General features: G+C 41.5%; 1 protein-coding gene across 1 annotated transcript in view; it reads right to left on the bottom strand.

Annotated features, from left to right (window-relative positions):
* Positions 1-5,938: 5,938 nt before the first annotated feature.
* dnah10 (dynein axonemal heavy chain 10) overlaps positions 5,939-14,245 on the bottom strand; it is a 111,534-nt gene continuing 103,227 nt past the window's right edge. Inside the window, exons 76-78 of the mRNA XM_060907535.1 lie at positions 12,589-12,769; positions 11,356-11,501; positions 5,939-9,085 (exon numbers count right to left, since the gene is read on the bottom strand). Of these exons, the coding sequence (XP_060763518.1) occupies positions 8,939-9,085; positions 11,356-11,501; positions 12,589-12,769 (474 nt within the window). The 3' untranslated portion in view covers positions 5,939-8,938. The remainder of the gene's footprint in view (positions 9,086-11,355; positions 11,502-12,588; positions 12,770-14,245) is intronic.

Genomic DNA, 14,245 nt, shown 5'->3' with positions numbered 1-14,245 from the left:
TGTCTGCAGGATGTCGCCTGTTTCATCAGCTCGGGTAGAGAACCTCACTGTTTCCTGACCGACACGAGGAACTCGGTTCTGGTTGGTTCCATGATGCCAGAGTCCAAGAACCTATAACTAAAATTCATGAAGCTTGAAATACAATACAATAAAACACATCAGGTTAAAGTGGTGTTTTTTCATTTCATGCTGTCTTTCACGTTAGCGTCAGTGACTAGCGTCGTGCTTCCTGAACAGAATTTTAAAGGTAGACTGTTTTTCAGATTTTTTAAGTGTCGGTCATAAAAAGAATTTTCCCGACACCCAATTATTTTTGTTTCGTGACCGAAAGCTACTGAATTCAAATCACAGACTTCCAATTTAATTAGTTTTTTTTTAAATAGAACAATTAATGAATTTATCTCCACATGGTCCTAAATTCTCTGCTATTTTTTCCTGCTTCACCATGACCCAATTCAAGATACTACGTCATGCATCACGTGGTGGGCTTTCCCCGTTCACGCAAGGCATTGTGGGATACAAATTTGAAACAGGAGAGAAAAATGGAGGACGTGAGTGTGCGAATGAAACGTGAAAGACTGACTATAGTAACGGAAAGTGAGAAGAAAAGACGTTATGTTATATACGAAGGAAAGGAAACGCAGGACCAAACTAATAAATATGGGCGCTCAGTGAGCACCTCGGTGTGATCAGCTGTTCGTTTAGCGACAGAATGATGGAACTGTCAGTGCACGCTCAAAGGGAAACCTGTAGATGGCAGTAATGCAACACTGTGGATGCCAGCTGCCATAAAACCCAAAAGAAGAAGGTAAACCTGCGCATGCGCACACGGACTTCCTCTGTCTGCTTGACTGCGCCAAGCAAGCGATTTCATGCACATTATTTGCTTTAATCCCCTCAAATTAAATAACTTCCCAGCCACAGAATGGCCTGATATTTTGTGAGATATTACAGAAATAAACAGATATCACAATCACCACATTTCAGACGGAACTAAATTTCACCAATTTTATGAAATTGAAAGGCCATCTCGCTTTAACCTGACATACAAGAATAAACATGTACTGCTCCATTTATTCGCCTTTAAACATCGTAAACATTTTTCGAAGAAGCTACGTAGGTCATCACTAATTGGACCAACGAGTGTAAACTTGTGAAAGTTTGCGAAAACTCATCCCTTTTTCGATGAGCTGTATGATGGACGTAAATGTGTGTGATTGGATTGATAAACCGCAACAGAGGAGCTGGGAAAGGAGAAAAGCAGAGTTGCTGAAATATGGACAGATCTTTTTCATCCAAACATCACATCAGTTCTGTGGACATTATTTTTCAGTCCATGTTCCAAACTGCAGATGAAACCTGATATAAGTTTCAAGGCCAGAGTGTAGTGTTTAAGGTGTTAAATTATCTGTATTTGGTTGAATCATATTGTATACACTTCACTCGGGCCTACCCTAAATGAGAGAGAGAGAGAGAGAGTTGAGAAGTGTCTCTCTTGTGCCCAGTGAATAAAGTGTTCGGAAGGGTTTCTGAGCAAACACTCCTGAAAAACCACATCACTGTGGTCCAACTCCAAGTTAAACACCTGCCCCTGCAGGGAGTCGAACTCTCCGAAGCTCCGTCTGCGCTCTCTCTCTCTCTCTCTGGAGCTACAAATAAAACTTTAGTACCTCGTCTGCTGAGAAGAACAGCCAGATATCAGATATCAGATATCAGCACTGGGGAAAATTTTAACATACAGACACAGATGCTTGTGGTATATCTAAGCAAAGTTTTGTGTTTATGTTCTTTGCAAGTTACAAATGTTCCATCCTTATTCATGATTCTGGAAGCCATCATGTAACCTTCCAACTTCACAAAATAACAAAAGCTACGAAAATCTGTTTTTCCATCGATTTACGGTAGTACTATGACTCATAGTAAATCTTTTCTTCGGAATTTCTTTGGAAATTTTTGTTGTATTTCTTTTATATGGTACACATAAAAAATTTCATAGCTGCATGCCAGATTGCTAAATCATTAAGCTCAGTGGTTAGCTATAGCTCACACTCGGAGGGTGAAGTGCATATCCCCTGCCAGTCCCTGAGCAACACGGTCTCACAACTTAAACCACTCAAACGCCGAGGGTATCGTGTTTTCGTCTTCCTACATTTTCCCAAGTTCCACTCGAAGGTATTAAGAACAAAAGAAATCCTTTCTAATCTCGTCCCCCATGTGTCTTTGAGTGATTTCGTCCGTGCAATGAAATGAATAGATCCATTGACTGGAGTTCATTTGTGCGTAACAGAGTTGACCACAAACTCTCATGGCCAGGTAATAAAGGTGCAAGCGATCCTTGCACCTCAGCTGAGCAGAGCCAATTTCTCCGAGCCAGATGTTCCCAATCTGGCCAGACGGAAACCGTTTTAAAGAGCCGAGGAGGAGGAGGAGGGCTGGAAGTGACGGGTGGATATTTATTCGTCGGGGCACCCATGGCATTTTAGGTGCAAACTGGTGCCAAGCTGCAACTCTGGCACTTTAGTGTTCGTGTAAATCCCCTCCTCAGGCAGCGAACACTAATCGGGGTAAAATATAGAAGTGAGGATCGTTCACACTGAGCTTCGCTTCATCCCTCATGTGCTGTTCCTCACTCGTGCACTCGCTGCTCATTGAGTTCACTGCATCTTTGTGCTGCTGTTTGATAAAACCCGCGATTATCCTGCCTTTCCTTTCCGATTGAGTTACAGCTCACGTTTCTGTATAACCTCATAAGCTGCTGGTGTACACTCACATACTCGGCCCTGATGACCTCCATGGGGTTGCAGATTCTGCGGGGGGGGGGTGTCACTAGAGCACTCGTTAGGCACTTGCTGGCACGTATCCCCTCGTGTATGGATCAGTGTGGTGGGATTCGAGGAAACAGAGCGAGCTTGTCCTGAAATAAAGCGCAGCCTCATCGCTTAGACACGCGCAGATCTGAGTGCAGTGGTGGAAAAGATACAGGCCAAGTCATGTGATGTGATTTTGAACAGGAAGTAGCTTTGTTGCATAATGAGACCTTCTGAATGCAACAGGTCACATGGCTACCTCATTATTTTTGGGAGGTGTGGAGTTTTTGGTGAACACTTCTCTCTGACGTACACAAAAGGAACCTCTGAGTTTAAATTCTTTGAGCTTTTTAACCGTATAGCGTTATGATGATCGAGTACGTTGAGTAACATTTAGTTTGTTATGCTTACTCCACTGAGGGTCACTGCAACCCTCACGAGCTGAATTCTGATTGGTCAGAAGGTGCAGCTCTGACAGTAGGTCGAATGTATCGGTTTTATACTAACAGCTCATTCACAGGGACTTCTACAGCAGGTGAATTTTAAAAAAATGTGCCATCGCTGATATGGTGACGTTTTCTGCAAGGAGTCTCCAGTTCCAGTGCTTCATAACACTCAGAGGAAAAGGTGAAACCATTCTGACATCTTCATGACAGAGGAGCTTACGCTTCTTTGCAGTTCTCTGGAACATGCCTGCTATAACGTAAGTGAGAACAGGAATTATGTTCAACAGCATCAAATGCAACTATAAACGGATAAAAAGTACTATGTGTTGTTTTAGAATTGAGCTTGCAGTCTAATCGTTGGCAGATTGCTCTGGAAGGTTATAAGAGGAACAAAACTGGGAACAGTAACTCCAGGTTCACGACACCACTGCACTGTTGAGTAATTTCCTAAAACAGCACCACATGGAGTGTTTTATTCCACTTTACTGGTGGCAGCATGGTGGTGTAGTGGTTAGCACTGTCGCCTCGCAGCAAGAAGGTTCTGGGTTTGAGGCCAGCAGCTGACGGGGGGCCTTTCTGTGTGGAGTCTGCATGGGTTTCCTCTGGGTGCTCCGGTTTCCTCCACAGTTCAAAGACATGCCGTTAGGATAGTGCGTGTACAGTATGACTATATGAGGACCCCAACTGAAAAGAAGTTCATGGTAGCAATTTATGAGATTGTGAGCTGTGCGTATAATTGGGCTAAATAAATATATCCCATTATTATTCCTTTCTTATTGAAGAGTTTAGCATTTCTTTAAGCAACCATGTGGGAAATATCAGGCAGTGGAACAGTATCTGTGAGGAAGGACCTCTGGGTAAAAGGCCAAAAGGTGCAGGTGAACTTTAACTGAAAAGGCCTGGACAACTCGTGCTCTCAGGAACGCTCAACAGAAAAGAAAAATGTTTTCTTTTTTCCCCCCTTTCTTTTTCACTGCTCTGTTTGGTCAATAATTGACATTGATGTGAATTTTTCCACAGACTCTGAGCTCCCGAGCTCCTGTAGTCAGGAAATATATATCAAGTTCTATATGAACGTCCCGGATTCCTTCTACGACCCGCAGGTTATGTTTGGGCGAGACTAAATATGTCAGATTCAAGTACAAACATATGGCGATTACACATAAATTACAAAATCTCTCTCCGATTTAAGGCACAACTCAAACACTGGGTTCTTAATGGCTCCTGGTTCTGTGGCACGCACACACACACACACAATACAGCCCCGGCCTGTCTTACAGCTGAATGATGTTTCCTTTCTTTCTGCAGGAAATGTGTGGCTGCAGATTCCTCTCTTCAGGGAGAGAAAGAGAGAGAGAGATGGAGGAGGTAGATATTTATATATATTTATATCTATAGATATATAGAGAGAGGGTCAGTGAAACCCAATCTGCAGAAATAATGTTAGGATTGTAATTAAAAGAACACAAAGCAGCCCCTCTGTTCCCTCGGAGCGCGTTCGCTCTCTCTCATGATCTCGGGGGCCTCGCTGAAATGTCATGTGGAATCAAGCACACAGAGGACTTAATAAAGAGATCCGAGTTGAGAGATTAAAAATAGGCGAAGCTGGAAAGGCCCGAATTCTGGCCCAAGTCCAGAGTGTGAACCACAGTGAGGAAAATCGCTGATTTGTGACGCCACCAAATGGTCAAACCCTGTCAGTGCATCTGGCCACAGTTTAAATTTACTTACAAACTGACCTCATCATGAATAACTAGCAGCTTATTTGACTGACATGATAGAGATATAAACACATTATGGTACCTGACTATACACACACATGCTGGTTTATGACGGTAAAAAAAGCTGCAGTTCTTAGTCAAACACAGTTTGTCAGGTGAGTGACGTAATCACAGAGATGAGACAGGAGGCAGGTCTAACGTCAACAGACAGGACACAAAAATCAGATCTGTGTCAAAATACTGGACTTCATGACTGCATCCTGGTCCATAATGTAAATACAAGTGAAGATTCTTCTAGAATGCAATACTTCGAAAAACAAGATTTTATTAATGAACAAATTTTGATGCCTTTGTTTGAAAATTTTAGTCTGAATTTGAAATGACTGGCCGATGAAAACTGAATCGGGATTTTCTACACCTGACTATTAGAAAATTTAATCTGAAACCTTGCACACAAATTCGAGCCATGGGACGTAATTCAACTCCAAAACGTCAGACGTTAAAAAATTCAGATTTGTAGTGACGCGTTATTCGTTTCATACTTACTGAATTTTACAGACACGTGTTTTTGTTTATTTATCATTTCGTTATTTATGACTAGTTTTTTAAAATTAAATAAATGTTATCCCTGTTCTGTCAAATAAACAGAATGGAATAAAAAGATTGTAAAAGGAAATGTATCACTTACTGTACATACACAGCACCCTATTTTTTTCATACAAACTTTGTTCTAGATTTCTATTTTATGACTTCTACATTATCGAGTACATTTTAGAGTTCCAACCGTTCGTTTGTTTTTCCTCCAGCACAAAATTAAATGTTACAAGAAAAAAATGTTTGTAACTGAGCAGCGTATTACATAAGAGTTCATCAAGCGCATCAGTGGTGGAGGGCGTTGCTTGGGTTAGAACAACCGTCTTCATGACACTGACAACCAGAGAAAATGCTTTGCATGTCTTGTTCAAAGTATTTATCATCTCTCACAGGGTGGTGTGACTGTGGGCCACAAGTGCCACATCATCAGCAAAAAGAAGATCCCTTCCTTAGTGTTCACTCACGTTCATTCACATGCCCACATACATATACACAGCTTAGTAAATAATAAGAATAATAAACAATGACAAAACTAAATAAATAAAAATAAAAAAGGTATAAAATACTAATATATACATACATACAGTTAGGTCCATAAATATTTGGACAGAGACAACATTTTTCTAATTTTGGTTCTGTACATTACCACAATGGATTTTGAAAAAAACAATTCAGATGCAGTTGAAGTTCAGACTTCCAGCTTTAATTCAGTGGGTTGAACAAAATGATTGCATAAAAATGTGAGGAACTAAAGCATTTTTTAAACACAATCCCTTCATTTCAGGGGCTCAAAAGTAATTGGACAAATTAAATAATTGTAAATAAAATGTTCATTTCTAATACTTGGTTGAAAACCCTTTGTTGGCAATGACTGCCTGAAGTCTTGAACTCATGGACATCACCAGACGCTGTGTTTCCTCCTTTTTAATGCTCTGCCAGGCCTTTACTGCAGCGGTTTTCAGTTGCTGTCTGTTTGTGGGCCTTTCTGTCTGAAGTTTAGTCTTTAACAAGTGAAATGCTGCTCAATTGGGTTGAGATCAGGTGACTGACTTGGCCATTCAAGAATATTCCACTTCTTTGCTTTAATAAACTCCTGGGTTGCTTTGGCTTTATGTTTTGGGTCATTGTCCATCTGGATTATGAAACGCCGACCAATCAGTTTGGCTGGATTTGAGCACACAGTATGTCTCTGAATACCTCAGAATTCATCCGGCTGCTTCTGTCCTGTGTCACATCATCAATAAACACTAGTGACCCAGTGCCACTGGCAGCCATGCATGCCCAAGCCATCACACTGCCTCCGCCGTGTTTTACAGATGATGTGGTATGCTTTGGATCATGAGCTGTACCACGCCTTCGTCATACTTTTTTCTTTCCATTATTCTGGTAGAGGTTGATCTTGGTTTCATCTGTCCAAAGAATGTTCTTCCAGAACTGTGCTGGCTTTTTTAGATGTTTTTTAGCAAAGTCCAATCTAGCCTTTTTATTCTTGAGGCTTATGAGTGGCTTGCACCGTGCAGTGAACCCTCTGTATTTACTTTCATGCAGTCTTCTCTTTATGGTAGATTTGGATATTGATACGCCTACCTCCTGGAGAGTGTTGTTCACTTGGTTGGCTGTTGTGAAGGGGTTTCTCTTCACCATGGAAATTATTCTGCGATCATCCACCACTGTTGTCTTCTGTGAGTGTCCAGGCCTTTTTGCATTGATGAGTTCACCAGTGCTTTCTTTCTTTCTCAGGATGTACCAAACTGTAGATTTTGCCACTCCTAATATTGTAGCAATTTCTCGGATGGGTTTTTTCTGTTTTCGCAGCTTAAGGATGGCTTGTTTCACCTGCATGGAGAGCTCCTTTGACCGCATGTTTTCTTCACAGCAAAATCTTCCAAATGCAAGCACCACACCTCAAATCAACTCCAGGCCTTTTATCTGCTTAATTGAGAATGACATAACGAAGGAATTGCCCACACCTGCCCATGTAATAGCCTTGGAGTCAATTGTCCAATTACTTTTGGTCCCTTTAAAAACAGGGTGGCACATGTTAAGGAGCTGAAACTCCTAAACCCTTCATCCAATTTTAATGTGGATACCCTCAAATGAAAGCTGAAAGTCTGGACTTTATGTCCATGTCCATTATATAACTATAACTTGAATATGTTTCAGTAAACAGGTAAAAAAACAAAATTTGTGTCAGTGTCCAAATATATATGGACCTAACTGTATACACCTACATGCCTGCATTCCTACACATACACTCTGACTGAAAATAAACAAAAAAGAAGAAGTGAATTAAGACATTTGGGGGGGGGGGGGGGGTCATTCATGGCAGAGCAGTGTCAGTCACAGAGGAATATAATGGTGACGATTTCCTGACCATGGACAGATCTCTCTCTTATTGGACACTCAGAGCCCATGCAACACTGTCCATCTCTGCAGGTTTGTGTGTGAACCTGTTCCACTCTTTATATCCACTGAGTTAAAGTTGGTGGTTTTGCATCCTTCCAGTTCACAATCAACAGAAGTATCAAAGTCAAGTCAAAGTCCCTCCAGTGCCAGGACCTGGTCTTCCCAGGCAGTCTTCCATCCCAGTACTAACCAGGTCCTTAAGGAGCCCTTAAAATCTCCGTTCCTATAGCCCTCAGCCTCTTACGTACCTAGGGTTACGGGGGGGGGGCGGGTCCTCTGGTAACCACGAGAGTTTAACTCCCTGCTCACATCTGTATTGCAGTGTGCCTTGCCAGGTGGCAGTAGGCGCCATTTTTAATGATGGTCTTTGGTATGACCCGACCGTGAGTAGAACTCACAATCTTCCGGTCAAGAGGTGGACACGCTAACCACTAGGCCAACTCGCAGTAACAGAAGCATCCACAGAATATATCTTTGATTTGCACTGTACATGTCCTTAGGTATCGCTCCCAACAGAAATAATAGCAGATCTAGTCCAACGTCCATCTGAGAATTTTTTCAACTTCCTATTTGATATTTTTCTCAAAGTCCTCAATTACTGGTAAGCCCCAGAAAATATGTGAGCAGTCGCCCATTTTACCACATTACAGTGAACATTCTTTAACACACTTTTAAGCATTGAGGGTTGCGTCACCAGCTTCTGATGCAAAGACTCGCTGTCACTTATCACAAGTCACTGCTCCACAGGAGGCCATTTTGATGTGAAACCCCAGCCAGTGCTTGGTGATGGAAAAGGAGTTTGCTGTTCTGTGTGACAGCAGGAGATTAATCCGTTAGAGTTGATCTTTAATAGTGAAACAAAAGATCAAGTTTGAATATTAATTTAATGAAGAACAGCTTGGAGATAATTAAACAGACCTGAGGGGGGGGGAGGGAGAGAGAGAGAGAGAGAGAGAGAGAGAGATCAGTCAGAGTTGAGACAGAGACACACTCCCTGTAGGACCCAGTGAGACTGATGTCTGGTGGTGAAGAGGTCAGCCTCGAACACCAAGCCGACGCCCATCGCGTTCCTCCTCATGGATGTTGTGTAGACCGGCGTTCTCAGTGTGTTCTGAGGAGGACACAATCATAAAGGTGTGGTGATGAATATGCACAATAAAACTAAATAATTATCAACTAGTTTGTTAAAGCGATGGTAATTTTGGGGAAACCATCAAGAGTAAGACAGATTTTGAAAGTATCCAAGTGAAAACCCCGCCCCCTCCCTTCAGCCCTCCCTCTAAAACACATGAATGCGCACTGCCTGATTACTGCTGGAGGACAAGTCCATGAGAGAGAGAGTGTGTTAGTGGGAGGAGCTTAGGACGTCATCATCGTCATATCCAACTACCTCATGTCTCATTTACATGTTATAAACCACCTCATATTATCATAATTAATGTACACATTAATTAATTAGACCAGGGCCGCTGACAGCTTTGGCTGAGCCCGGGACAAAATGCTCTGAATGGGCCCCCCCTAACAACCAGATATTCCTAAAAGGTGTACCTAAAAAGGTATTCCTAAACTCGTGGATAGTCTACTATAATCACGCGATTGGGGTGCTCTTGAAGGAGCAGTGATGGACGGGGGATTTCGGGCAGGGCTGGGGGCGATCATAGTATACTGTGCGAGCGTACTGTCCAGTGTGAAAAGCAGAGAAGAACACACCGCTCGAGAAACGGCGGGATATGATTGCGGGCTAATGTGAATATTCTTAGCTTCAATCAGATATATGAAACACAATGTTATTAAGCCGTTGTGGTTATGAAATGATTCAATGCCCTGTGCGTTTGATATGGTGTTCAGTGGGACTTGCTCTCCCCTCGTTTGTAACATGAATTGCGTGCTGCGCGTGCCTTGGTTGGGGTTACTTTACGGGGCGGGAAAAAGTTGTCTGTGTCTTACCTGGCTCAGCTGCCCCACTGCCTTTGCTAGTACCTGCTGCATCATCCCAATCTTTTTTAAAATATTTATGCAGTGAGCCCCTGAGTCTCTTGGTTTCTTCCTCTCTTTTTCTCTTTTCTTTTTTTTCTGTGCTCCTGACTTGTGCATGTTGGCAAATGGCACACACGCTGATTGTCGAAACGCTATGATCGAACGATGTCGTTTTTTTCCCCTTAATCAAAGAGTCAGACCGAACCATTTTTGCATTAGGGGTGGTAGGGGGTTCTTGACGCCTTTTTCAAAGACAATAAAGGCAAAAGATCTAGAAATCATTTATTGAATGCAAATATAGCACATTCCCCCCCCCAAATCAACACATTTTGAAATGAAATAAAATAATTTAATCGCAACTTCATGAGAACCCAGTTCTGGGCCCTCCCCATTCCTGGGCCCGGGACAACATACCCGTTTGTCCCCCCCTGTCGGCGGGCCTGATTAGACAGGTAGGCAGGCAGGTAGACCATCCAATTATTTAATGAGATGAGATGAGATGAGATGAACTGACTGGATTAACTTTTTACAGCCCTGTGACTCCCACACTTGACTGTTTTTTTATCTTTTTATTGTCAGAACGTTTGATTTATTCACCGCTGTCTGGATGTAAAGATTATTTCAGGAAATATAACAAAAAAAAAAAATGCTTCTAAAATAAATTACTCACCGTGCCTTTAATCACTTATGTTTAAAACTGATTTGGAGGCGGGGCTTTAGTATGAGCCCAGTTAGTGATGTCACTAACGAACTTCAACACTGCGATGAAAATTATGATCACATGATACGATACCTGGAAATGTTCAAGCCCTTGTAGTCAGAGTATAAACCGTGTTTCTGAGGTACGTCGAATGCAGTGCAAGTTTACTAGCTTACCTAATGTTTACCTTTGGTTGTCATGGTAACATCATATTTTGTTAAATCAGTGAGAAAATGAGGATGTAAGTCAACTCGGACAGATTTACGAAAGAGCGGCGTGCACTTTTTATCCGGATATAGTTAGGTTTAATGTTGTAGAACACCATTCTTGTTACAGCAGCTATAAACAGTCGTTCCTTCACCAGCGTCTCGTTAATTCTCTCTTTTTTGAAGTTAATAAGACAAAAAAAAAAGTTTGGCAGAAAATGTAAAGGTACAGCTTTTAACACTGACCGTTACAAAGCGCTGGTAGTGGAGACTCCTTCCATAAATGTTACATAAACATGTTTATCCTTACAGAAAACTTCACCACATTAATGATTTTTTTTTTAAGATGAGTGGAGAGTGCGGTCACACACGCCATTGTGAACGAGCGGTTTCTATGGAAATGATAATGCATTAGAACGAGTGCATTAATATAAACCTGTGAGGAGTGTGTGTGTGTGTGTGTGTGTGTGTGTTTATAAGGTGTGATGTCACTCTAACCTGCAGTTTTAGACGATGAGCCTCGATGGGGATCACCTTGAGGACGGGAAGCTGCACCACCAGAACTTTGGGTTTGCTGCGCACCAGACAGCCCTCATCCATGTCCCAGTCTGCTCCCTCCAGATACAGACCTGATACATAACAACCTAACACACACACACACACAGAGAGAGAGAGAGAGAGAGAGAGAGAGAGAGAGAGAGAGAGAGCGCATGCTCAGGTCACAGTAAATGCGTTTATCTGTCTTTAATATTTTGAGCATCTCATAAAAATGTGTTTGTTCTAAGGGTGGAGTTTATACGTTTCATTTTATATTTTGATTTTTTTAAAAATCTGTAATAAAGTACATCATGTCTAATTGCTGTCTATAATCAATTTAAACAGAATTAAAAAGTTTTTTCCAAGCCTTTTTTCAGTGGTACCATTTATTATACAAACACATCAAGTTCATTTTTTTTTGTCACATACCTGTTTATAGTTAATTCTTATAATTAAATTGGTTTGATGTGTATAAACTTTACTAACATTCTGCTGTATAAGCGACACAAGTTGTACTGCAAATAATATTTTTTTACATTACATTAATAAAAATTTATTTAGTTAATTAACAAAAAAAATTCCAGAAAAATCTCATTGTTATCCATTCCAGGTACAATTCCACTTTTTTTAATTTTAAAAATAAAAAAAATGTGATTTACCATCTCATCCTTTATCATCTCAACAGCTGCACTTATTAACATGGACAGATATGCAACCGCAACAACACTGTGTATTTTTAAAAACAACTTTACCCAAAATAATTATTTTCTATATTTAGAACCAAAAATTTCAGTGACTAGATTCATTTGTTAATTTTTTTAAGTCACTGATCAATAATTTTGTTCTTAATTTCTAATTAAACAATTAAAAATGAAATTCTTACAGAAAACAAATTATTCTGGAAAAGTGTTTCTGCAAAATGAGTCACAGTGAAATAGCACAACTTTTTAATTCTAATATCATCCAAAGCTTTTAGTAACTATGCAAATTGATGCACATTTAATCAGATGAAGCCTCATTTGCATAAATTAGAATTGGTTATCTACGAATATCAGAAATCAGCCTGCAAAGAGGAATTATTTTAAAAAATAACACGCTTCACCTGTAGAGTCTCACCTTACACTGAGGTTGTAATATTGTTTGGTTATGCGTGTGTGTGTGTGTGTGTGTGTGTGTGTGTGTGTGTGTTCTCACCCTGAGCAGGTCTCTCCTGCACCTCCTCCTCACTGCTGTACTGAGTGACCTGTGTGTACAGGGTGGAGCGGTCCAGAGGCCAGCTGTTCTTCCTGCACGTGGCCTGAACCAGTGCCGTCAGATACGACTCGGGGATGTGTAACCCTGACAACCACATCACCATGGGCTCGCCATCATCCACCTACACGCGTCAAACAGAGCTTGAAATCTTACATCATAAATCTTTATCCTGATTCCTCCAGCGCTCTATTTAACTGTTTGCCTGTTTGTCATTCTCACTGCAGCATCTCTCTGACAGATCTTTACACACCTTCTACACAAAATCCCAAATTAAATAAATATAGATTTTTGTGCCAAACTCCATTCAAATTAAAGATTTCTTTTTAATCCTCGCCTTTAACTGCAGACCTGAACCACAAAAACTCACCAAGAACATTGCTATATTTTGTTATATTATCTATAACCCTGCTCATCACTTTACACATTTCTACACCTGAATGTTCATCATGTTTTTCAGGTCTTATCTTTTTTGACTCATTTTCTTTTTAACAGAAGTAATATTGAGAAAAAAGTGAAAATTCATATGACAAAGCATTTGTATTTTAAAGGACCCATGGCATGGTGGTTTGTTGATGCTTTAAACGGGCTCGTGGAGGTTTCCGGATGTTATATCCACAGTCTTTCTCGAAATGAACCCTCGGCACGTAGATATAGCCTCCTGGGAGAAAGCCCCATTTCAGCGCTTTTCCCAGTGCGTCGTTTTGCTAATGAGAAGCATGGAGGCGGGGAAGGGTAGAGGGTGGGGGTGGGCCATGGGGGGAGGGGCTTGACCAAGCTGCGGGCATGCTACCTGTGTGTGAACAGTAGCAATGACAGGTCAAGCAACAGTCCAAGCTTTCGCTTTTGACCTGGAGTCCAACCCTGGTTTTGTAGCACAGATTACCTGGCTAACTGCAGGAAGCGGTTAGCTGCACAGCTAATGTAGCCATTGCTAGGCTAACGCACCGATTTTAAAACACGGCAAAACGACTTAACAGTTATACACTTACTTGTTCGGTGTTTGTGGCTGATGCGGCAGGGATGCTTGGTACGGACCCAGGCTTCAGTGACAGTTGATGTGCAAAACCTGCCCTGTACTGTCCCAAGTTGTGGAAACATTCATCAGGAAAATGCTTCCGACAAACATACACCATCTTAGGTAGACTCGACGGCGTATTATTGGAGTAAATAAAATTAAGCCACTGCGTCTTCAGGGGCTCTCCCGTCGGCAGTAAAAACAGACTCTTTTCTGTGTTGTCACATCCATGTACAGCGCAATTTCCATGTTTCGCTCGCTTAGGTGATGCCATGTTGTTGTGTCCTCTATGATCTCCTCACTACAAAATTGAAGTGACGTATCTATAGTGGCAACTTTTGAGCTGGGCGGGCAATCCATACAGTGGGTGGGAATCCGGGGGGGGCGGCGTGGGGATCATCTCCCTTGCTGACGTAGTAAAGGGAAGAGCTTATCAACGCGCCATTTTGACGCGCCATTCTCAAATGTTGACAAAGGGTGGGCATAGTTTGGTTTACACATTATGACATTTCTAGCCACTGGGGTGACTTAAGAAGGTCAGAGGAACTCATTTTAACGTTAAAAAACCTCAGAAAGTGAAAA

This window comes from Neoarius graeffei, chromosome 24, assembly GCF_027579695.1.
Source record: "Neoarius graeffei isolate fNeoGra1 chromosome 24, fNeoGra1.pri, whole genome shotgun sequence".
Lineage (NCBI taxonomy): Eukaryota > Metazoa > Chordata > Actinopteri > Siluriformes > Ariidae > Neoarius > Neoarius graeffei.
The sequence above is the reverse complement of the archived record's forward strand: the minus strand, read 5'-3'. Positions and strand labels throughout refer to the sequence as shown.